This window comes from Buteo buteo, chromosome 26 (assembly GCF_964188355.1).
Source record: "Buteo buteo chromosome 26, bButBut1.hap1.1, whole genome shotgun sequence".
NCBI classification, from domain to species: Eukaryota; Metazoa; Chordata; class Aves; order Accipitriformes; family Accipitridae; genus Buteo; species Buteo buteo.
This window is the reverse complement of record NC_134196.1, coordinates 3933030-3958894: the sequence shown is the minus strand read 5'-3', so window position 1 is coordinate 3958894 and position 25865 is coordinate 3933030. Positions and strand designations below refer to the sequence as shown.

Genomic DNA, 25865 nt, shown 5'->3' with positions numbered 1-25865 from the left:
ATGGCTTCTTGATATGCTTTCATGTGATTAGTCTCTCATGCAAGTAACTTAGCTACCAGAACAGCTCCCTGCTGATAACGGAGGGAGCTCTGGAACCATCATCAGCTGCATTTACCTGGGTCTCTTCTGATATAATAGCCCACTCCACCTAACTATATCCCTGTCACTGATAGAGGTGCTGAGTTGCTGGAGCCTTGGCTTTGCTGCTCTGCAGAACTCCAGACAGTGAGTTGTGGAACCCTGACCCCCCGGAACAGCTCCTGCCAAAACGGATGGGCGGCCTTCGATCAAGTAGCTGTCTGGTTTCCTAAGGCGTACAGCACAATGTAGGCTTCTGCCTACCTTGCCACTTCCTTGGCTCCAGTTAGAGCTCGATTTTAAATACTTAGCAGCGTGAAGCAAGGCAGAATATAAGCACGTAGACTCATACTGTGCTTAAGGCTTACTCTAGATAAAGGATGCAGAGCTAGCTACACGAACCAGCAAGTATTAAGAACCAAAGCAGAAGCTGCTGAGAAGCGCACCTGAATTAGCTCATCCTTATGCCAGACTGCAGTAATCTATGGTCCCTGCTCCTTGGATTCGGACTAGAACTCTATGTTTGAGTGTGTCCTTTCTCCTTCCCTTGTTCTACCCAAGGCAGCACCAATGGGAAGAAAGCAGAATTTGCTTTTGCTAAGCTAATGATGTCTTTTAGAGAAAGCCTTGAGACTTAGTAACGCTTGCTGCAGTGAGAGGAAACGCAGGGGAACAGCCATAAGCACAGCCTACACAACCCTTCTAGAAAAAATGGCAGGCCAAGATTCTTTCTGTGGGATGTGTGTATATGCTTAATATTGATGATTGAGGGGCTAACGAACCCCCCACCCCCATTGCACTCTACGAGTCCCAAGATAGACTTTTCCATTGATGCTTGAGTCTCTTAGGACCCCTGTGTATCTGGTTGAAATGCTCTTGGGGGGAAGAAAAAGTGTCAGAATTCTGAAAGGCAATTAGCACAACTCTTTCCCTTTCCTTTCTATTCCTCTGAACTACCTACCTATAAAGTAGAGCAGAGAAGGAAAGTATTTGAAAGACTGCACAGCCATAGCAAGTAGATTGTCAGATCATCTCACTTCAGCAGGTGGCCCTTGGCTTAAAAAAAAAAAGGACCAAACTGCTTTTGCACACTTAATTAGGATGAGCACAAAGTGAAGAAAGTTTGAGATCTGAGGCCACTGTGTGCTCGCTACAATATGGCCTCTTTCAGAAACATAGAGAGACAGGGTAGGAAAAGTCATGAATAAAACCAGCTGTTAAATCAGTGACAGGTGGCCAAAGCAGTCTTACAGTTAATGCCTTAACCCATATTTGTTAGACAAAGTTTAAAAATAATTTAAAACCAAAAGATTATAATGGTAATGTAGAAACTAGTTCCAGTACCCGCATGGTTTTCTGTCCACATCAAGGCATTTTATTGAGGTATACACTTTGCAGAAGATGAGGTAACAATTTGCATAAGACTTATGCAAAATAACTTCACAATTAAAATTTACTTGGCATTAACTACTGTATGTGGAGAAAGACTGATAATTCCTGCTTGTTAGAGTCTCCTCAATGCACAGTTCTGTTAATGCTAGTGGTAGGACTGTGGAGAAGGTACAGCAGTTGTAGCTAGGGAAAACCAGTCAGGTTGAAAATGCTTTCATACAAATTTTACAGCTTCTTTTCAGTGGTTTGTGTTAGAGATTACTGAAACAGACAACACTTGCTACAATTTAAAGTAAGCGTGTCCAATGCAAGAAAGAGGGTGCTAACATTCTTGTAGCAGTGACAGTGGGGTGGGTGAGTGTGGTTTATTGGGTTTTACTAAGAAAGCTAAGTTACTGGAATAAAAAGCCCCGGCTGTCAAAGTTAGTACTCTGAATTTGGCACTTGAGTTGTCAGGCTTGTTAAGGCTAAAATATGGAAGTCTTGGTAAAGACATATTCTTGTGCTATTAAACGCTCCTCTTTCTTACACACTTATTTTCATATAAGTACATGATCTATTTCCTCAATTTCAGATTTTAAGATATTCTGTCAATGTATCTTTAGTGTAGTCCCCTTGAAGCTTGCAAAATAATTTCACTTTAGTCATCAAGAATATACAGAAAGTTTCCTACAAAAAATTCAGTTACTGTTTGACAGGTAAAACATTCCTTGCTGGTGAATGTTAATATTCTAAGACCTAGTAGCAATTCCTGCAGACAGTAAGAATCATGATATCATTAGGACTATACTATAAAATGTACACAAGCATATATAGAAAATTAACCAGAGAAACATCAGTTGCCCATTGAAAGTCAATTTTCTAAACCAATTCAAAAAGATTATCAAAATACAAAACCAGCTTAAAAAAATAGCCTGAGGTAAGACTTAAATGCAAATAGCAATCTTTTTCTTAAAAAAATAGCTGTATTGAAATTCTAGGTACTTAGAAAGTTACTTACTGTCAATAAAAACCTTTACTAACAATTGTAAAGAGTACTTTAACTAATACAAAAGTATATAAACATTGTACACAGATTCAAAGTAAAAAAGTACAATACTGTACTTTCATTTAAAAATATATAGTTATGACAATTCAAACTTTTACCATACACACAGTTAACTGGCTTTGGATTAGCTGCTACTGTTGGCCACGGAACAGTCAGCTAATTCTGTGTGCTGCTGACTTTCAGCTGTGCTAGGATGTGGTATTTTACCACGTCCATTTGCCTGAGTAAGTCGTTGGCTGTAAAACAAAATGTAGGCTTGAGCCTTGCATACTTCTTCCATAGTGCACATGTTGAGTTTTGAATCATTGCAGTGTACCCAAAATCCTGCAGTGAAGAAATACACCAAAAAAAAGTCATCAGGACACTGACTTGAAGTAATTGCATTATATTTAATAATTATTTAGTGTTCAGTCCCATTTAATGAGTTGTGTAGAAATAGTATACTGTTTCAGTTGATCTAGTATATTTGCCTCTATGTTTTAAAAGCCCAGCTTAGCTTCCTCAGATTTACAGGAGAATTTATAGCCAGAACACGTTTAACAAGCCAATACAAAAACTGAACTGTTTTGGCCTACAGAACTGCAATTCTCATTCCAGGCAGTTCAGCTACAGGTGATTCCCATTTGCTTTTGAGAAAAGACAGTAAGCTTAACTGTTTAGAATTACAAACATCCCTTTCTCCCACACTCCTTATTTCACAGCTGATTCCTACCTCCTTCTGAATTGTAGCAGTAGGCAGTGTAGTGCCCTGAGCCAAATCCTTTCCCGTGATGCATTACCACAGCAGACAAGTCGTAGATAAAGCAGTCGGGTAGGAGGGACTTGAGGGATTCTCTGCAGCAATAAGGCTCCATGTTCAGCATTTGATCAAAATTAACATGTACGCCAATCTTCTCACGATGATTGCGTCCTGACCACCTGGAAAGTTAAGTCAAAAGTAAACTTACATTTTTTCAAAGAAAGAACACAGCATTCTGAGCTATGTTCTAACATAACAGATGTTATCTTCACTATTGTCTTTGTGCACAAAATAAATGCTAATTTTTTTTTTAGGCTTCCTCTTTCACTTCTGCTTTATCTCAAGGCCTTTTAGAATGTGTCTACAGTACCTACTATTCCTCATCTTCTGAAATAATCCATCTTAAGATCTGTGTAATGGTGAGTGGGAAGTATTTTCCACATATTATATCTCAATTGGTATTTCTCCTTTATCTCATTTTTGGTTTCCTTTGTATTGAGGACAGACTCTGTACTAATGCGTGGACTAAGAGTTCACAGAGATGCAGTCTCCACTTCCTTCCTCTCAGGCTAATGCATTAATGTATTTGGTTATATGAAGGTTACGGGAGACTTCCACTGAATACAATCTCGGTTTGTACATTAGTGAATATGAGCATTTACTCTACCTGACGATAACACAAGATTAATTTTTACCGACAGAGTTCACAGCAAGGTTAGTAGGTTTTGACTGAAAAGAAGGATGAAATAATTTTGGTATTAAAGTAGCAAGTAGTTGAAATCCAAAAGGTCAATTCTCTACTTATAGTGTATCTTACTGATGTTTAAATGAAACAAGAAAAAGAAATTTCTAATAACTATTTCTCATCATACTAGTAAACAGAAATTAAACTGATGCTGAAAAGCATTGATCCCAAACAATGGAAGAGCACGACTGAATTGGTCAGTTTGCAACACTGGTTGTTGTGGCACTACTTACCTAAACCGTTTAAGGTGTAATCTGAGAACCTGAGGTAGTCGACACACCATAAGCTGCTTCTGAGCTTCTGTGAGTATAACTGGTTTAGAAGAAAACTTCCTTCGTTTTGCTGAGGCCAAACACACAGTTACACAATACAAATCTCGATAACAGCCTTGTATTTCAGTTTAAGATTTATCCACCAAGTTTGCGTGGACCTAAATAGCTACTGTATGTGCCTCCTCAAAAAGGATACACTCTCAGAGCTATTTTGCAAGGATTTTATGATGCAAGTATAAAATACTTGTGGTCACTTAGGTTAGTCACCTTAATTGAAAAAGCTGATGGGTTCTTCAGCTGGGAGTATCAGAATACCGATTAGTGTGTGATCAGACTTTATCTAAGAGAAGCATCACACTTCAAAACATTCTGTGAACAATTCCATCTTCTAGGTGATGAGTAATGACTGTTAAGTGACCACACCAGGACATAAGAAGGAGGACTTTGTTTGCAACACACTTTTAAGGCTTTTAGTATTTTCCTTCTACACTTTCACTGTCAGTTTACTTAATATTTTACACAGAGAATGTATGCATGAGTACATACTGCCTTTACTCACTGTTGCACTGATCACACGCATATATCTTTCCTTCCAAAGCTTCAGTTTCTGTAAACTTGGCCAGCATTTCTGTTAGCAGACATGGATACTGAGACGACATCTCCTTGCCATTGCAGTGATACCTCTCAGGAAACTCCAGGGACAGGTCCCAGAAAGGTTCTACAGTATTTGATTTATTGTCACAGGCAAGACATGTAACCTGTAAGACAATATTTCACCAGTTGCTTACACCCAAAAACTTACTTTACTAAAAGTATACCATAACATAGGTCTCAAAAACCCAAAACAAAACCTTTTTTTCCTAGATAACTGATGCAACCAAAGACAAGACATAGTCATTTAACAAAAGAAATTATACACCTAATTTATTTTCTCTGAAGCAGCATGTCCAATACTGTTATCACAAATAGGTAAGCGTTCTTATGTTTTACTGAGAAAGAAAAGCAATGTCAAAATGGTCTGTCTGGGACTGTCCAAGAGAAAGCAGCTGATGGAGTCTCGGGAGTCTTTTCTCCAAAAAGAATCACTCCAAAAGGAAAATGTACATAAAAGAAAAACTATAGTTTAGGTTAATTTAAAAAGAAAAAAAAACAAAACCAAAAAACTAACAACCCCAACAGCTGGGGATTTTAAAGTCATATCCTTCTTACTTTGTAAGTCTTCCAGGGAAGCCTGGATTAGGAAGCACTTCTTCAAAGAAAAATTAACAGGTAAAAAGAATTTATTTCTTCTTTCAGTAAGTGGATCCATCGTCACACTAGGGAAAGGACAAGCAGTAAGACAACATAAATAAAATGTCAAGAAGTGAAGTGAGTCAACCTGGAAAATGCAGATAATACAGCAGGGGACAATTAATTTACGATAACATTCAATATTTAGGGAAGTAAGTTAAAAGCAGTAGCTCTTCTATGCTGGAATGGCAACACGTTATGTTGATTTGCAATGCAGTCTTCTAAAAGCCAGCTCAAACTGCTTTGTGTCACTTCATTTTGAGTCTTCCTCCAAAGGACCTCCACCCTTCCACGATCCATGTGAATGAATAACTTCTATCAGCAGCTGAACCTATGCAGTGGTGAAACTCCATTTAGACTGTAACAAACATAGTTCATAAAGGCTATAAAGAAATACCAGTAAATATCAAGTGTGTGCGTGTGAGACTAAAGATATTGAACCTTGGTATGTTCAATGCAACAAAGTACAATACAATCCTGAAAAGTAATTACCCGAGTTTTCTACAGTTGATGTATTTATTGGCTTAAAAGTTGCTGTTGACCACTAACTCAAGCAGCTCTAACCTCACTGCTCTAGAAAAGATGCATTCTGAAAATAAGTTGAATTTTAACTGGGCTCAGATAGATGGCTTTGACAGAACTTCCAAAAACATCCAACATGTTCCCACCCCCTTTCCCAACAATTAAAACTTTCCCACCAAAAAGATTAAAGGAACTCAAAATTTTCATATAGGACCTATTGTCAAGATACTATTATTTATCAGCTCAGAATAACAGCCAGTTATGTTTTACAGTAAATGGAATATCAAATATCACCTTAAGTTTGCACCGCAAGGGTAAATAATTGCCAAATTAAATCTCTATAAGCATGCTTCCTGTTCAGGAAAATACCACAAGTTGTTTGGAACAACTAATACAAAGACGTAGTAATAAAAGAATGAAAATCCATGAGGGATCCAAATATTGTGATTTCACAGGCACGCCTTTGTGTTGCTTTTCTACATAAATTCAGTGCAATTCTCTTCAGTTAGGTTAGTAAGCCTACTCAAGTGTAAAAATACACTCAGTTTTGTTCAGGAGCTCCTTTATTTTCCTCTGAAGGTTTGCTGTTACATAATTATTCACCCTGCTTTGTCTGTTATTTCATGATCATTTATATAAGGACAGATCTGTCACCTTATTGTACCTTCCTTCTAGGTGTTCTTGTGAGTAATTATTTAATGCATTCATTAGCTACAACAGCTTATACACGATCTATGCATTAGCTACCTAATGCACATGGGTATTTTTGTACCAGCACTGTGTTTAGCAGTGGAGTTAGTTAGGAAAGTTGTTAGTTGCTTTAAGTTCTAAAAAGAAAACGCTACTGCCTTGTTCTTAGAAAACAGAACTTTGAACTTACATGGCAGAAAAGAGGAGAATCTTCTGTTTTAATTTACACTGACAGGAGCTTCTTTTGTAAGTGCTAACATCTGGCAACGTTTCAAAGCCACAAACTATTAGTAATTCAGAGCTGAAATCTAGACTTGGAGACAAAATGATATGTTTGGCCACAGTTCAAGCTAACTCCAGCATAAACACAGAATGACTAATAGATTTCTGCTGTACAAACGGGTGATTTTGTTGGGCCAAAAGTTTATTTAATTGACGAGTTACTTAAGAATTTGTTGCACATGAATGCACACTGAAGATTAATGGGCTCAGGATAAAGTACATACATGAACTCAGTAAAGATAATTTTAACAAGTTCTGAGGTTTTAAATTTAGTGTGTAATGTTAATAATCTAGGTTATTTTAAGATCCTCTTTCCCAGCTAGTTAATAAGTACTATCCCAAAGAAAAAGAAACAAATAATTGATTAAGCTTCCAATTTTTGCCTCTCAAAAAAACAAACAAACAAAAAGATAAACTGATGCAATAGTGCTGCTTATCATCTCATCATGCAACTGTGAGCAAAGCTGATTTGTGTTGACAAATTCTTGTACTGAGAGAGAGATGCGCTTATTTCCTCAAATGCAAGACACTCCTCCTCACCATGACGCTGCAGCAGAGTTAAATTCTTAAGAGTTGTCTGGGATTTGCATATTTGCCAACAGCCAAGTAACCTGACGCATTCAGATAAGCACACGCCCAACCATATCAGCTGCTGCTGCGCGCTAACTGCTCCTGTTCGCACTCTCACTCAATGGTAAGAGGTAAATCAGGGCTGGAACAAAGGTTGGAAGTATTTTTCTTAGCCAGGCCTGAGCTTACAAATTGAACTACTCAACAAGTAGGAGGATCCCTACCCGTCTGTGGAATCCATCTGCACTGGCCTCTCCATCAGTACGGGCTTTACAACACTCCCATCACCTCTCTTTCTATCCTAAGTGGGACTCCTTTATCTCACACTGCCCTACCATTCACACAGTGCAACCCAGATTTTCTTTTTTCATGGAAAGTACTGAAATAAAAGTTTTAACTGCTCAAAAGCTGGTTGAACAAGATGTGAGGTTTTTATAAAAAAACAAAACAAACCCAAACATGAACTCAAAGGGCTGGCAAAAACGTTATGCATCTGTCCAACGTAACATTTTATGGTATGAGTAGTCATGACAGTAATAGGAAAACGAGTCTGCTCTAGCAAGCTGATTAGTGATGTGTATCTTTTTATGACTATATTTTACAAATTCAGAGTTTGACTTCACCTCCCCATTATATTCCATAATTGCTATTTTAGGAGACCTTAATGCTGTAGTCTATAACAAAGCTACATGAGAAGTTTACATTAGAGCAAAGAAAGTAAATTACCGTTTTTAGCTAGTCTGAAATCTCTACCTTATGTTCTGCCCTGGCCACCCTCTCACGCCTTGAAACACTGGTACTATATACAATTGTTTGGTTAAAGCTCAGTATTCAATCATGGGCCAAAGGCCAGACTGAAAAGAGCTGGATCAAATTGCTTGATTCAAGCTAAGCATGGAGGCCACTCAGACAAGCATCATTGTGCCCACAATAATTTGACGGACAGCCACTGCCCTGGATGGCATTCAGCTTAAATGCAACCAAAGAAAATAGTTAACATATTGCTGCAGAAGAAGCTAACTCCACCATCAAATGTTTTGCCTACGGTCCCTGCACGTGCATGGAAGAAAGACAACTGTTACCATCTCTGCTCTAATTCTTTTTTGGTTTTTAAGAACAGTAATATGGCCAGTCCCATTTTTGTGCTTTCACTACTACTTAAGTTTTCACTATATGAGACATATATACAAAGACTAGTGATGAAATTTTTCCACAGCAAAGTAATCAAAGTAGAAGGGGATTTCTAGGATACTGCTATAGTATGGAATTCCACATGACAGTCCATACTGTATTTCCTCAGTTATAAAAAACCCTAAACTTTGTCGTGATGAGCGTACAGCATCATCAAAATGATCTGTATCTATTTAACAGAATAACATAAGCATAACCACAGCAAACCATGGTCTGTGATTCGATGGCCTCTTATAGATTAAATATCACCTTCATCTAGTTGGAAAGCAACTTGACAACCATTTTGTGATTCAGGCTACACATAAAAGCAGAGAGATGATACCAGAGTATAGAAATCAGCATACAGGTCCTGGATTGGTTTAAGTGCAAATCCTCCTGTTACCTACCTGAAGTTCTCATGGTTTTTAAGTCTATTCAGCGGGAGACTTAATACCCAGCACTGCCAGAGTCACCATCAGCATTCTCCCCCAAACTTTAACTCACAGCATACTACCCAAAGCTGAAGGGCTTCAAACAACCCAAAGATTGCACACTTCCCCTTCTATCAGCCAATCTGTCCTGAAATACACCAGTTGAGCAAGTATATGGAGCAAGACTTGCAAGGAGAGGCACTGCCTTTTAAAACTTTAAACAGTTTACACAGTACATTGCTTAGAACCTACTTCACTCTCTGAGTCTTGACATACTCATTTCTCTGAGCACTGCACACTGTTATTCTGCTGTGCTGAGTGGGGCCAGGGAGAGGCATTTTGCTCAGATTCCATCTTAAACATGATCAGGAAGTAATCAAACTGTTTGTGTTTTTTTAAGTGAGCCTAGAGATAACAAAAGCTAGTTTTAATAGGCATTGCTATAATAAATGGTGAATTATTGGGAAAAAACCCCACAGCCCAAGACAGGTTTGTCCTAAGAAGAAATGGTAACTAATCACAACTTTGCTGTAGAGGAAACTCATTACTAAATCAGCATAGCCAGTGCTCTTCACTTTCACTGCTATGTTTGGTGTTGCTGTAACAGAAATCTACGCAAAGAGCTTTACCTAAGGCACCAGATTCAAAAGCAGTGGAATCCTCACAAGAAACTTTCAAAACCCACCCCAAATAGTTTCTAAAGGGTTCCTCGCCACTCCAAAAACTTGTTAAAATTACATTGGCTAGGTATTTGTTTGATAACTTACATTAAATTTGAATTTACTCAACAGTACTCTATAAAGAAATCATCAACAACTACTTACTGCTTTGCAACATGTAACGTTAATTTTCTTCCTTGAATTAGGTATCCAAGCAGCTTTCACATAAATCAGCACAAACCGTATTTTTTCCCCTCCCTTACTGGGTCTTTTTTAGCTGCAGAAAATACTGATTGCCCTTCTCCTTCCACTTGCCTTGAATTAGAAGCTATCCCTGATTAAACCGTAAGAATAGAGGGAGCTGGCTGATGATGTCACAAGGCTGTTCTTCATCTTTGAAAGGTCCTGGCAATCAGGGGAGGACAGGAAGAAAACAAGTGACATTCCTGTCTCCAAGGAGGAGGATCTGGGGAAGTACAAGTCAGTCAGTGTCACCTTCATCTGTGGGAGGGCTGATGGAGCAAAACCTGGAAACCGTTTCCAAAGGTATTAAGAATAAAATGGTGATTGTGAGCAGCCACCATGGATTTATGATTGGAAAATCATGCTTGAACAACCTGATAGCCTTCTTCCTACAATGAGATGACTGGTACAGATAACCAGTGGATGAGTGGAAAACAGTGGATGTTGTTTATCTTGACTTCAGTGAGGCCTTCAACTCTGTATCCCATAACATCCTCACAGAAAAAATGAAGTGCAGACTACATAAATGGACAAGATGAACTAAAAACTGAATGAGCTACCAGGTTCAATGAGTTGTGTTCGGCAGCATGAAATGCTACTGGAGCCCAGCCGCTAGTGGTGTACCCCAGGGGTGGACACTGGACCCAATTCTTTTAAACTCTCAGCAAGTTTACAGATGACTCAAACCTAGGCAGAGTGGCTGATACACCAGAGGGTCTTGCTGCCGCCCCGAGGAAGCGGGACAGGCTGGGGAAATGGGCCAACGGGAACCTCACGCAGCTCCACGAAGGGAAACGCCGAGTCCCGCGCCTGGCAGGAATAACTCCAGGCACCAGTACAGGCTGGGAAGCAGCTCCCCAGAGAAGGACCCGGGGGACGAGCCCACCACGAGCCCGCGATGCACCCCTGCAGCAAAGCAGGCCAACACGAGGCAGAGCATCACCAGCAGGTCGAGGGAGGTGACCCTTCCCCTCTCCTCAGCCCCGCGGAGGCGCAGCCGGAGGGCTGGGTCCAGCGCCACGTTTATTTCCCAGTACAAGATACGGACTTACTGGAGTGAGTGCAGCAAAGGGCCAGGAAGACGATGAAAGGGCTTGGAGCATCTGACACGTGAGGAGAGGCTGAGTGAGCTGGGAGCGTTCAGCCTGGAGAAGGGAAGCTCGGGGGGATCCTATCCATGTGTGTAAATACCTGACGGGAGGAAGTAAAAAAGACGGAGCCAGGCTCTTCTCAGTGGAGCCCAGTGACAGGACAAGAGGAAACAGGCACAAACTGCAGCACAGGAGGTTCCATTTAGACAGAAGAAGAAACTGGTTTTACTGGGAGGATGGTCTAGCACTGACCCAGGCTGCCCACAGAGGTTGTGGTGTCTCCATCCTCGGTGCTATTTAAAACCCGACTGCACGCAGCCCTGAGCAACCTGTTCTACTTGACCCTGTTTTCAGCAGAGTTGGTCAAGCTGATTTCCAGAGGTCCTTTCCAACCTCAACAATTCTGTGCATGCATGCCTGTACGTGAATGTACACAAGTGCATGTGAACTTAACTGTCAGGAAGTTATCTTAAAAATGAAGAATGGAAGCCGAGCAGCTGAGGGAAGACAATCAATCTTTGGTAAGAAAAAAAGTTTTCCAAAATGATAATTTGATCTTCAGCAACTATTTTGACAAGTTATTTTGTTATTATCAGACTCAAATATACCTTTACATCTCTTCACACAGAAAATTAAGACTACTAAGAAATTCAATAATCTGAATTATTATTTTGACATTATTTCAGAGTAGGTAAAAATATTTAGAATCATCCTGTCTGGCTTACAGAAAAGTCATTTTTTTCCTGGTAATTCTAATAACAAGAGGCTTATTTTGAACTTCAGGAAGTTTTTAAGGTTTTACCAATGTACTGGCCAAAAAGCACAAGATATATGAAACATCCAGTATCTCTTTTGCTTAGTAACTACCACTTCTTCCAGAAAGCTTCATACTATATGGGTTGAACTGGGGGACAGTTACACTGAGCAATTCATTTGGGACGTATATGTGCTATACTCCAATGACAAAAGTGCCTCCAAATCAGCCTTATCAGAAACACATTTCTATTCTTTGACCATTTTTGATATCTTGATAGTGTTGACTCAGACTTTTTGTTAATATTAAAATCTTTAAAAATATGATCTAAAATGGCCCTCTATCTTTCAAGCAATCAAAACCTGTGCACTCAACATTATCCTAAGGGTAAGCCAATTTAGTTAAAAAGCTTAAGTTCAAGAGGTAAAAGCTGTGTCTACACATAAGATTTTGCCAGCATAAATATCTACAAACTTCTTAAATCTGCTAGGCTAGTTTTGTAGGTCAGCTAGGTTGTCTAGATCAGCTTTCACAAATACTCCATACTAGTTTCCCTGTCTCCCTCCCTCCCGGTATAAATCATCTTGACAAAAATTTTAATACTGGTATAATTACACACACCAGAGTTTCTGCTAGTATGATTTCTGTGGACATGTGGGACACAATTTTCCCAAAGCAGTGCTGAAAATATACATTTGCTTTGGAAGCTAAAATCTGCTATTTCCATTTCTGGATTTTTAAAAATATACCTGCCCACTTCCTCACTTAATATGGACAAAGTTTGAAATAAAGATACTGTAAAAATTGTTGCATACTGTGCTATTTAGCTGGGACCATTTAAAAAAAACCACAAGCCAAAAAACTCTTGAGAAAGACAGTAGCTAACCTACTTGAGCTCTTGAAGCGTACTTCAAAGATCTGTGGATCAGTATGCCAGTTTAACACTGGCACATAACTTCATAGTGCAGTAGTTTCTCCTTTCCTGTTGAAGGATCGAGGACAGGAGACAGTGGGTACCTTCCACAACAGTACAAGCACTGCATTTTCTCCTTTCTTAATCTTGTATTCTAAATTCAGTTACAGTGCTGAACCAGGCAGCCATTTCAATAGCAACAGACTGATGGCAAACTCAGGATTATGACTTCCCTTCAAGTTAAAATAGAACAGCTAGAAGAAGAGGGAAAATGTTTTATTGCACATGTGAAAGTAACGTGAAACCTAAGTAAACATACAGCTTATCTGCATTGTAAGTGATCCTCTGTGTACTGTTATCAAGAATAGTTCATAGTATTCTTGAGGCTTGAAGGTCAAGAGGATTGACTTCACTCCACTTGAGTATCTCAGAGAATCAAATATCTTTAACTAATATTTTCAGTACGAAGGGACAGTAAATATAATAACTTTTTCAGTGATCCTAAACCAGAAGGCAACTGCTGCACAGAAACAAGCTTCTAGAGTTCCCCTTATTCACTGAATTAAGATGTAGTTTATAATATAACTCTAGACTAAAATCCCATCCTGTTTTTAATAAATGCAGCAGGCTATGGCTCCAACTATATTCTAGAGAGAAACTGTAATACTGTTACGGCTTGTAGGTAAAGTTAAGCATACAAGGACAAAGCGTACACTCCTTGCTTTTAACAGCTAACATTGCCAAAGATATGGTGATACAGCAAGAAGTCTTTCATATTTTTTCTTCAGCCCCGCATGGATGTTTTTGTGCCTTTTTTGTTAACTTCATTATAGCAGTTTGTGCCAGTTCTGACAAACTCCTAGCGAAATCATGATGCAGGAATGTTACTGAGGAAAGTAATTGCCTTATAAGAGTTTTTAAAGCTCATCCTTCCCTGGGCAAACACCAGGGCCTGAATCATTAAGATGACCTGAATAAATTTTATTGAGGAGGAAATGTAAATCTTCAGGGGTTACCTTTTGCTTTTAATATTTATCATGTTCAAAAGTGCTAGTGAAGACTAAACTGGAACAAAGGAGTGGCAGAAGACAAAGGGAACCATTAGGAAGCAGTGTTGGACACTGTCTGTGGGAACTGCCTAATGAGCCGGGGAGAAATTACTACAGCTAACAGCTTCAATCCTCTTTTCCTTGTTCCTCTCACTTGAGGCATTCTGAAGTTCATCAAGGCTGTATTTTGCACACAGACACTGACCAGCTGTAATAAAAGAGCTGTGTGTTGCAGTCACAAAAGTCACAGGATAGCTCAAAACTGTTTAATTCCCTTTCAGTCTTACTCAGTGACTGAATAAGAATTGAGTGAATTCTCACTATTCCCCTCCCTGGTTTCAGGAAGGTGGGAGGGTTTCTTTCTAGTCACAAGCCTCTTCACTTAAGGAAGCTAAAAACACAACATGTAGAAGAAATGGTACAGCTGAAATAATGCTTCATGTCTTCAGAGACTTGAAAATTCTTCCAAAAAATGAGTCCTGTTAGACGGCTTGGAACGCAACCAAGCCTTGTCAGTATACTTAAGCAATTACTTTGTTTTACTAACAACAAAGTTACTATTTTGGAGTGGGGGAATGTGATTTTCAAACAGAAAGCTTTAATGACATAATATACTAGACACTTATGTTAGCACAGCCTGGATACAAGACATGTTAACTACCCCAAGGAAAGGAAGCATGCCAACAGAAATGTTCTTACACTGGGCCAAACAAAAGGTAGAAGATGATCTGGTTTTATTAGTAGATATAACAGTTTCTAGTAGTTATGCAAAACCTAAGATGACCTAAATACTAACATATGCTGCAAACAATCCTAATTTTCAAAGTCTTGTTATCTTACTATAAAGTTTATAGCAGTAAACAATCCTACCTTAGCCAAAAGCCGCTTGGATTTCTAGCTTCACATACTAAAACATTAAACCATCAATCAAACAGAATAACTGGAACATCCAGATTTTTGTTAATTTGTGCTAAACCTCTACTCCTTCACACAACATATCTATTAAATGCTTCTGCACTCCCTCAGTAACACGTGCATGCATACTAAAGACCAACTCCAGGGCGCCAAGACTTTCTAAGCTGCTGTTCCTGCTGCAGTGTAGTTAGTTTTTAGATTAATTCAGCAGAACCCAGCATTTGTTTTTTCAGTCAGTTCTCAGATGTTTGTACACGCACACAGTCGGGATATGCGTGATAGTAAGTGGACACATTTAAGTACTTAACAGGAAGCCCAGAAGAAAAAAATGAGAGTAGTCAGGCAGAAAAAAGGAAAACAACCGTTGCCTCCACCCCACAAATTTGGTTCCTGTGTTGACAGAGCCTTCTTATATCTTTACGTTGTAACAGAAAAGTAGTATTCCAGCATCATGATAGGCAATTACTCTGTAATAATGAATCTCTAATTCAAGCTATTTACTGAAATAATTCCCTGCTTGGCATCCATTACCTAATCAGTTTCCACTTAGATGAGATTAACACCTTCCTTAACACCTTTTATCTAGCATCACTACAGGGATCAGTTAGGTGCTTAAAATTGTAAATTCTTTATTCCTCCAAATTAGTTGGTGCTTAATAGTGAAGTCAGATATTTCTCAGGAGTTGCAACCATGTGCTTTAAAATACCAAATTTAACACTTTTATGTTTATCAGGTGACTCTTCTATTGCAAGCTTTAGGATTACCCAAATGACCTTTCTTCTGAAATTGTGTGTATTATATCCTCCTCCCCATCCCTCCTCAGTAGTTATAAATGTATTAACCTTTGAAGTATGCCAATCACTGACCAGTATAAATCCATAACTACAAATCATTACACACCTTAAAAAAAATAAATTATAAAACATACCTGACTTAATAGCTGTCCATGAAAAATGTTGTTAACCACATTCAAAACCTGTTTTATAAGTTTTCTTTGAGAGGCAGGGATGAGAGCTGGGTATCTGGTCCCTGTAGTCTCCAGTTCCTGCTGCACTTTATCCAAAAGTTCACAGAGAAATTCCTGAGCATCTTGTTGGGCATATCCTCTGAAGGCTGGAATTAGCCTCCACACAGAATGAAGCATGGCAAAAGGAGACACCAGCGCCCATTTGCCAGACCACATAACTTGGAACAGAGTATGCAGCTCATGACAGAGAGAAATATGCTTTGAACTGGGCTCCCTGGGCTGAATAAGTTCCATATTTCTACTTTTTGATGCTCCTCCACTTAATCCAGAGGATAAACTAGGCCGCCTCACAGAAGATGATCCCTTTACTTTCTCTTGGCTCTCATTCACATGTAATGTTGAGGCAGCTATTGACAGGTGTTTAGATGAAGATCTGGTTTTACCATTGGTTGCTGTTGCCAGCAGTTCCTGAGTTTGGTTGAGATCAAGCTTTAAAAAGCATTCTCGAAAAATAAGTAAGTGACTTAATACCTGCAGGATAGAATTCATATAGCATGTATTTCCTAGGTTTCTCAGTCCTGTTACCCCAGGAGTCACCGTGGGCCTTCGCTTAATTGGAGAGTCACTTATTTTTTTCAATCTTACTTCATCTGAGGTATACGTTTTTTTCAACTCTGCCACAGACTCCATGTTCTGTGATGTCTTTTGCAGGCAGGATGCTGATTCTGAGGACATTCTAATCTGATTTTGTAAACGACTGCTCTTTCTTGGAGGCATCTTTTCCATCTCTGCTTTCAACTCACGCTTTCGTTCTTGTCTTCTCTTCCTAGCTTTCTCCCTTCTTTCCTCTGCTTCTTCCCGACGCCTTTCTTCTTCCAAAATCCTTTTTCCAGTAGGTGTCAACTCAAGCCATGATCTGAATATTTTGCCCAGGAATGCACGCCGTCGGTGCCAGAGAGCTGTGAACATGCGATCTTCATTCCGAAGCAAGGCTTGGGCACCACCGTGTGAAAGGTAAGAATCATCACTTGTACCCATAGAACGCAAAGTCCTCCCACTTCGAGTAGTGCAATCATAGTTTTGACTCTTGATTGCACTTAACGTACTTCGCAACAGTTTTAAATCACCAGTTGCATTATCATTAAGAACATAATCATCGCAGAGATAACAGAAAACATACAGCTCATTTACTTCCAATGCCACTGGGTGACTGCTCTCCTGAAAGTGCTTTAGTGCATGTTCTTCAATATATCTTCCACACGCCACATGTGAGCAGCTGAGGCACGCCCACACAGATTCGGTAGTATTGCAGTCCACGCAATGCCATTTCTGAGGATTCAGAATGGAGTGATCTTGGGCCAGTCGCAGACGTCCTATGTGCTTACACTTATCCATTGTTAAAACTGAAACTGCAGAGATATGCTGGCAAAACACATAATCCAAACTATTTTCTGTCCATGATATTTCAATCTGCAACTAAAAAAAAAAAAAAGTTGTAAGTTACAGTTCATAAATACCCAACTGTATCAATTTTTACAGGTGTCAGTATACCAAACGCATACTTGAGGTTAAGATTATGATCGCCATCCAACTAAGTCCCACCAAACACCTAAAGGCAATCAGTTATGTGGAGCCACAATCAACATCATCAACAGCAGTTCGAGGTTCAGACTAAATGGTCTGAACACCACTGTTTATACTCCTGGTACCTTCTGGCTCAGTACTGAAGCATACTAGCTACACTTTAGATTAGGCCCATTTTTGTCAAAGGAGCACTGATTTAGTTAAAAGACACTGTTGCAGAGTTTTGATACAAAACACAACTTAAAATGGGACAGGTTGCCCAAAGAAGTTGTGGATGTCCCATCCCTGGCAGTGTTCAAGGCCAGGCTGGATGGGGCTTTGAGCGACCTGATCTAGTAGAAGGTATCCCTGCCCATGGCAGGGGGGTTGGAACTAGATGACCTTTATGGTGCCTTCCAAACCAAACCGTTCTGTGATTCTATGATTCTAAAATGCTCCTATTAATTCTATCCCTAAGCAGACAGGTGCGGAAGTGCAAAGTTCACTTAAATTTATTATGTTTGCACAGTGCAAACAGTTCAGACAAATGAGGCTTTATACAAGTCAAACCCTTAATTAAACCACGCCTTTAATTAAATCACTGCACCTTTGTGCTCAGGCAAGCCCATTATACCAGCGCTTTCTCCAGTCATGTACCTTCAATATGTACATTTTAACGTGTCATCCTAACACCTCTGAAACAAAAAGAGTGACCCGGAAAAGCAGAACTTGATTTCTTCATAAGACAGAAATACCATTAGATATCTACGTCAGTTGCAGCAAACTTTAGAAAAACCTGCATTTTGAACAGTCCTTTCTAATCCATGTCTTCAAAAATAATTTAAAAATTCAGCTAGCACTGGCTTAAATCCTTTAATAAGTTTATGTGGTAGCATTTATTTGTTCAAAGCCACTGTATTTGCTTTCTCCTATAATGTGCATTTACCTAAAACAAACAGGCAGGCTCTGACTAACAAAAATTAAAGAGACAGTGATTCATTCTTTCTTTATGCTTTTACAATCTTTCTTTTGACTATCTCTAGTTGACAGATACCATCTAGAGACAAATGATGCGTCAGGAAGTGATTATATTTGATCTGGGGTGTTTGTGCCCATGATCTCACCGACTAGAAGGGCTAAATAGCACACAGCACCAGTATCATTATGCACGGTACTTGCCAGATAAAACAGTTAATCCATCTAAGGAGCACTAAGGGTTTGTCAAATATCCAGGCTATGCCAAGCGAGACAAATTATGCCATGACAAATGCATGCATACTGTGGACTTGGCCTAGGCTGTACAATATCAAGGTCCAGGATTCTATGTTTTACAGATAAGTAAATCATGCTACAAAAATACTGAGTGATCTAGACAACTCTGGATAGAACCCAAAAAGTTATATTCCAGCTATCATCCTTAAATATGCTGATATTTCTCCATTTTTACAGTTCTGAAATACACAAGAATAGGTTACTCAAGTTAGAACAGATGTCTTAGGTTACAATAAGCATTAGACTGAGATAACCCTAACATACAATGACATGACACCACTAAGGAATGGAAACAGGTAAAAAGTTGCAGCTGGATAGGAAAGAAGCTTTAATTTTCATCTGGTACTTAGATAAAAAAACTGTAGTAAAAAGATTTAACAAAAAATGGCTTTGTTTGGTTAATTGGCCCATGGCTAGTGCCTTTTAAAGTGTTACAATACAGATACCAGCATAAGAGCTATAATAACTCTCTAATCAGCATTGCATGTGTTGTGTAGGTCTTATTCTGTAATACAGAAAAGGTTGAGCCAGCTGTAGTGAAACTAATAACGTACGTACAGTTTTACATGCCCATACTAATAATTCTGATTCAATTTATTTAAGAGTTGTTTCCAGTCCACACTTGCTGCACTGAAGAATTTCAGGTGCCATGACCTCTGGGTACCCATTCAGTAATTCCCAGATTAAGTATCAGCCATAGTGTATTACAGGTGGTGGAGATCCCTTGTGTGCTATGGTCAACAGATCACAAAAATAATGGCTTGCTGAACTTTTTCAGCTTGCTAGCATCCATAACATTCATTCCTTCTAAAAGACAGTCTATTCGTAGGCTGCTAATGAGATTCTTTTACAATAGTCGTGCATACTAAGTTTGCTTTTTATACTGTCTTTATAAATAAGACCACCAGTGCTATCCCATGTCTTCTCCTAGTCTGACAACCTGTTTTTCCCAACACAGCTGAGCTTTTCTAACATGGATAAAATTCACATAAATTTCAGAGTTGAACTATGTATGCTAATTCTTTCTGGACTATTAAAGTAATACGTATGTAAAGTGTGCTGCAAGAATTAAATATGATAGACAGGATTTTAAAAGACAAGACTCGTCTTTGTGGTTTTGGGCAAACAGAAATAAATTCTCCTGCATAACGTATTAGTAACAGTCCTTTCCAGCAGGCCAGAAAAGAACACTAAACCCTGCCTTCCCATAGGGCTGTCACACACAGCAATGCTGTCAGTCAGGAGTCTGACAGGTCAACCCTGTCTGGTTTTGTTAAAGTCACTGTATAAACGCTATGCCTTATTTTTCCTTCTTTTTAATATTATATGGTCAGAAAATTTGTTTTTCTCCATTTAAAAAATACCAAGAATGAAACTACTTACACGCCTCAAAGTAAGCAGATACTGGACTGAGGACAAAAGTAGTCCGCTGATTTCAGGACGACCACTGTGTAAACCATAGTTGCACAATCAAGCTCTTCATGCAAAAGCAACACGATTCTACGAAAGCACAAGATCAGCGCCTTGAAGAGAAAAACCTAAAATCTCAGCTCCCCCACCAGCAACCAAGCCAGCATGACATTTTCCCACCTACATCGATGTGTGGAGAAAGGAGAAAGGAGACCGGGTGGAAGGGGGGAGGGGGAGGAAACATCCTGGCATGGGAGAAGTCTTTCTTTGAAGAAAACTCGAAGAAATCAAAATGCAGAGTTTGGTCAAGAAGACAGAAATATCTGAAAAGACTGTGAAAAAGCTAAAAGTACAAAACTGAGAACAAGAAAACTTCAGCTGAATGTCAAGCAGCACACTGACAGCATGAATGTTTTAAGATGTGGAAAACTGAAGTACTGAGATTACATCAAGTCACAAAATTTAAAAACTTTACCTTAGAACCAGAACTTGGCAAGACAGAATAGCTCAGAGAAAAAACAGGAGTGAAGTGACAGATAATGGTGGAAGAAAACTAAAAAGTCCTGCATACTCATTCCCATGCCTACTAGAAAGCTGCAGCTGGAATAAAATAGTACAAGCCAATGCTCCAATGTTAAAATTCCCTAAAGAAAGTTATTCAGCGCTACTTTCTGCATTCTTCTCTCCAAGGTTCAGTTCTGTGCACACACACAAAGAAACTGTGAATTAGTTGACCAGCACTTCAGAGATCAAGCCCCCCTGTGTTCTTAGCACAGACCTGAGCTGAAGTAGTAAGCAAAATAACAAGTACTAACATAGAGAATAGCACTGCTGAAAGCATTAAGTTGCCTGGGAAAACAGAGATATACAAAAGTCTTTTCTTGCGCCAAAGTTTTGCAAGCTAGAAATAAAGATATACAGAATAGGATTATTTTTTTTCATTGAACCGTATTTCAACCTTATTGACATGCTCGTTTCTTTAGTTTCACTAAAGAATGGCTGGCAAAATGTACATTTCGGGGTAACTCATGAGCTGAAGAACTACTCGATGTCAAAAAACAACTTAGAAGTCAAGGAAATAGATGTTTTTCTTCCATTTGTGTTCCATGTAAACAATGTAAACATCTTCACAGCTGATAATTTTTAAAATTGTGCTTCTAAATATAAACAAAAGGAAATCTTTTTCCCTTAGTCACTACTTTTGTAACTAATTGCTTGGCACATTTTTCACAAATGAAAAATCAAACAGCCCATCTCGAGCGTTAGACTATCAATACAATACATAGTTTTACTAATATATATACACACGTGTGTGTGCTGGTGTGTCCCATTAACATTGTTGCTTTTAAATCAGATGACAGTTTACCAACCGATTTTCACCAGTTTCAGAGTACCTGTTTAATATCTGAAAAAACAGGAATCATGGGTACTTGAACAACTGAAAGTTTTCGACAAGTATGCTAACTAGAAGGCAGCTGTACTGCTTTACCGCTTTCTTAAACGATTTTTTTTTTTTTAAAGAAAACAGCCCAGCAAAACGTTGATGTGCATAACTGCAAGCTGCAGTACAGTCCTGCAGGCATAACAGTAAGACTTAAAAATCAAAGCAGCACTTCAAAAGGAAATTTTGTAAATTATTTCCGATTTTTAACAGTGCAGCCTTTGACAAGAACCCCCCCCAGCCTCCTTTCTTTGGAGCCATACAGTTCCTCATTTAACTTTTTTTTTTCTCTTTTTTTCGCCAGCTAAGGAATGTATATACAGTATGCTGCTCAGAAGTAGCCATTTACACCAGGACGCCAAACACCGGTACAGCGTGACATTCAATGTCTCTTACTGCAAATAACCGCGCATTTCCTGCAGTTGAGAGTTCAGGGTAAACAAACAGTTCAGACTGAAGCGCTTTCAGAAAAGCACGAAAAAAACCCCCCAGCACTTCTTATTAGCCTGGATTTACACTCGACAGTTCTTCCCATTTAGAAAAAAAGCAGCATCTCCGGCTGCTCTGACAGCTCCCCGGACAACGCCTGGCCCCTGTTCTGACAGCCCTTGCAAGTAAAGACACTCCAGGTTAAGTTCCCCCGCGGCTCGATGCCGTTTCGCTGTGCAGGTCCAGGCGCCCCGCGACACGGCACGACTCTTCCCCTCTCGCCGACAACAAGCCGACAACGGAGGAGAGGCGAGGGGGCTGGCCTTGGCAGCCCTGCTGCCGCCGCGGCTCACCGCCACCCTCTCCTCCTCCTCCTCCTCCCCAGGGTCTCCCTCACCTCGACGCCCTCCGGGACGGGTGAGGGGACCGGGCCCCACGCAGAGTCGCCCGGCCGGGCTGCCCGCCGCCACACACCGAGCGCGGCGGGGAGGCGGCAGGACGCCTCCTGCCCGCGGCCGGCGGGCGGGCGGGGGGGGGGAAGGACAAGGACGGGACACGGCCCCGAGGGCTCCGCTCCCCCTCCGGAGAACGCTGGCACGGCCGCAGCCCCCCCTCGCTCCCTCCCCGGGCGGCTCCCCCAGCCCCACGCCGTGCCCGCCTCGCCCCCGCGGCAACCACAGCCTCCTCCTCAGGTGCCCCACCGCGGGCACCGCGCCGCCCCTGCCCGGGGGAAAGGCTACCGCCACCGCCGCCTTCCCCTGCCACCCCATCCGCGGGTCTCCCACCGACCGTCCCCGGCCGGCGGGGAGGGGTAGCAAAGCCGTCGTCCCGCTGCCGCCGGCCGCCCCCGCACGCACCCGTCACCCGCCGCTGCCGCCATCTTGGGCGCCCCGAGCCGCAGCCTCCTCGGAGCGGCCCCTCGGCGACGTCAGCGCCGCGCAGAGGCCGCCCCCCCCCCCTCACCTCACTCCCCACACACACGCACCCCCCCGTACCCCCCCACCGGGAGCGGGGATCCCCCGCTCCCGCCTCCCCTCAGCCGCTCACCCACGGGCGGGAAGCGGGCGTCGGGGCCGTGGGTGGGGTAGGGGGGGGCTAGGGACCCCTCACACCCACCCACGGCAGACCCCGCGTCGGGCGGCCGCCGCCGCCACCGCTGGCCCCGCACCTACCTGCCGAGAGCGGGGCGGGAAGGGCCGATCGCCATGTGCCGGCGGCGGGTCTGTCACCAGATTTGTAGTGGCAACCGAAGTCCTTCCCACGTCTCCTCCCACCTCCCCCGGCCCCCCCCACCTCTCCCGCCGACACCGCCAAGCCGGCGGCTGGGTCAAGCGGGCCGGTCCCGCCGAGCGGGGAGCAGGAAGCCGGGCTTGCCGTCCTGTGAGGGGCTGAGGCGGGCGGCGGCGGCTGCTGCCCTCCTGTGAGGGACCGAAGCCCGCCGCTGCCCTCCTGTGAGGGGCTGAGGCGGGCAGCGGCCCCCACCGCCCTCCTGTGAGGGGCCGAAGCCCGCCGCTGCCCTCCTGTGAGGGGCTGAGGCGGGCGGGCGGTCGTCGGGAGCGGGTTCCCCCAGGCACCGAGGTGCTTCTTCTGCCCCCCGGGGCACCTGTTTTCCCTGAGGTGGGTCTGTACCCTGCGGGGAAGAAGAGGGGCCTGGGCTCCCTCTGGCAAAACCTGAGGGTCAAAGACACCGTGCGGGAGATCTCGGGTGGGGAGACTCCTTCACACTCTTCTGGGTCTGTTGTTCGTGGAAACTTCCGCAAGGCAGCTCCGGGGAAAGAAAAAAAAAAGCTCTTATCAGGCCCCCCGTTACCCATCTATCGAGTACTTTTTCAGTCTCGGGTTTCATTACAGAAACTTAAATAGGCAAGATCTTGTAAACTCACATCCTGCAGATGGCCTGTTTCATAAACTCGAAGTGTCTTTACACAGGTCCTTCTACAACTACAGTTTCTGAAGTGCGGCCAGCTCTTCTTAGCTGCTTTCCAGTTCTGCTCGTCCTGAATTGAGTTAACTTACACTGGCAAGAACTGCTCTGCCCCGGGGTGTACTGGGCAGCCGAGCACAGGTCTTTTGGGGCAAGAAGTATCTGGTGAAAACTCAACCCCCCGACTGGGCTGATGTCATTTTCTGCATCCATGCTCAAGCAGGTTGGCTTTTGGTTTATATGAACCTGCCCAGAAAGATGGTGCGTGGTGCTGCGACTGCAGAACGTGGTCGTGGGGAAGGTGCGTGCTGCTGCTTCGGCACGATAAAACAAGTGGTGGTGGTTTGATGAGGAGCGTGAACACTTCAGATCCCCCCCCCATCTCGTTTTGGATCCATTAATGCGGCAGGATGTTTTCATGACGGCGTCAAAACCTCGTGACGGCATCAAAATCTCGCACATCTGTTTCTGTGTTTCTAACTGTGTCATCACAGAAAATGTGTTTCAGTTTAAAACTTGAAATCTATAGGCCCCAGTTGCCTCAGTTCTCCTCCAGTAGTGCCTTCCAGTTCTTGCTGTTTCTAATGAGACTGCTGAGACGGCTTTAGCAGGATGTGGCCAAGAGACACAGTTCAGTTTTTCTACAGGGTCACTTTATCATGGTGCTTTCAGAAGCTCATAAAAAGAGTATATGGATAAATTAAACTCACCAGGCTCCTCTCATGATTGCAATGTGTTTCTAACTTGAAATTTTAAAGTGAGGAGTACTGTTGCCTAATCAAAATATTTGTAAAAACCGCTCATGCACAGTGATTCCATGTATTTGCACATCCCTCTTAGGTCTTTTTTAAGACACCTTTCACAATTTTCAAATAACTATGTTTATTTTTGTCAAGTTACTACCTCCATCTTTAAGAGCAGCAGTTTCTTCTTCAGTCATAATTGGCAAACTAACCCTCCCATAGCGATCCGTCGCTGGAATCCTCTTACAATAATATTCTCACACTCAATCTCTAAATCCAGTTGTGTGTGCACGTCTGTCTGTTGATTAAATGTATGTTGGATCTGCTCTCAAGACTAGACTGACTCACTGTCCCTGGTGTAACCTCTTTCGCCTGAGCTCCTCAGCCCCTCCAAGTTTCTAGAGGGGGAGAGCCCAAAATCCTGATGCCTCCACACGCGCCTAGGTGAGGCTCTGGGTATTACCATTCAGGGCACTGAGAAGTAATCCCAAATCCTGGTTTTCCTAAGCATCCAGGAGAGACTTTGATCCTGAGCTGCTCACAGAAAGGCTAGGGCCAGCAGCGCAAATGGGAAATGGTGGCTCTGGGCCATGCATATGCTTAACCGCTCCATTCAGACACAGCCTGAGGCCTTGTCACCAACCCCCTTTATGCCCTAAATGGCCACTTTTAGCAGCCATTCCCAAAGTGATTACGATCCCCCCCCAATTCTTATTTATTTAATGCTATTTTTTATATCTTGGTAGCCTGTCACTTCTCTAATGCACAGTGCTACCCCTTTCTCTTTCACCAAACAGCGCCTATCTTTTAAACCCCTGTTCTAGTGATAACAGAGATTTGCCATGTCTCTGCTATCTCTGCAGTATCTGATTTAGCACAGAATAAAGTTCCTCTTTTTTTTTTTTCCTGTGGGGGTGGGTTCCGTCTGTAAATGGACAACATTTCAGCTGGTTTTCACTAAGCATACTTCATACCCTTATTGGGTTAGGGCAGCCTTCAATCTCTGTTCCTGCCACGTTAGCTGATCATTGCAAAATACTGATTTGGAATTGGGATTTGGCTCCGGCATAACAGGTAAATCACTGAATTGCTGTGTGCTGCTCTTACCATATCCATCCTGCTTCACGTGCACCTTTAGTGACATCCCGCTTAAAATTTTTCACCTTCCTTTAACCTTTCTCACAGTCGTGTATTTATTCTCCTAAATAATAGCCACATTAAAAACATTCAAGGCTGGTAAGAGAATTCCTGAGCCGTAGGGA

General features: G+C 41.8%; 1 protein-coding gene across 6 annotated transcripts; it reads right to left on the bottom strand.

Annotated features, from left to right (window-relative positions):
• Nucleotides 1–1411: 1411 nt before the first annotated feature.
• Nucleotides 1412–23199, bottom strand: USP44 (ubiquitin specific peptidase 44). Of its 6 annotated transcripts, none has more exons than XM_075057777.1 (6): nucleotides 23109–23199; nucleotides 15783–17297; nucleotides 4834–5032; nucleotides 4236–4344; nucleotides 3231–3436; nucleotides 1412–2842 (listed from the first exon to the last, which is right to left on the bottom strand). In XM_075057777.1, exons 2-6 carry the CDS (start codon nucleotides 17214–17216, stop codon nucleotides 2643–2645), a joined length of 2148 nt encoding a protein of 715 aa, XP_074913878.1. In that variant the 5' UTR covers nucleotides 17217–17297; nucleotides 23109–23199; the 3' UTR covers nucleotides 1412–2642. The 6 variants fall into 6 exon arrangements, with proteins under 6 accessions (XP_074913878.1, XP_074913884.1, XP_074913883.1 ...); XM_075057783.1 differs by having other exon boundaries at nucleotides 4236–4314; XM_075057782.1 differs by having other exon boundaries at nucleotides 15783–17291; nucleotides 23109–23127.
• Nucleotides 23200–25865: the final 2666 nt, after the last annotated feature.

Bases quoted from the DNA above. Each gene is read 5' to 3' on its own strand.
- USP44 (XM_075057777.1), bottom strand. From the start codon at position 17,216: ATGGATAAGTGTAAGCACATAGGACGTCTGCGACTGGCCCAAGATCAC. The intron at 3,437-4,235 runs GTAAGTAGTGCC...TTAACTTTCCAG, and splicing joins TTACACCTTAAACGGTTTAG to GTGGTCAGGACGCAATCATC. The intron at 2,843-3,230 runs GTAGGAATCAGC...TCTTCACTGCAG, and splicing joins CTGCTACAATTCAGAAGGAG to GATTTTGGGTACACTGCAAT.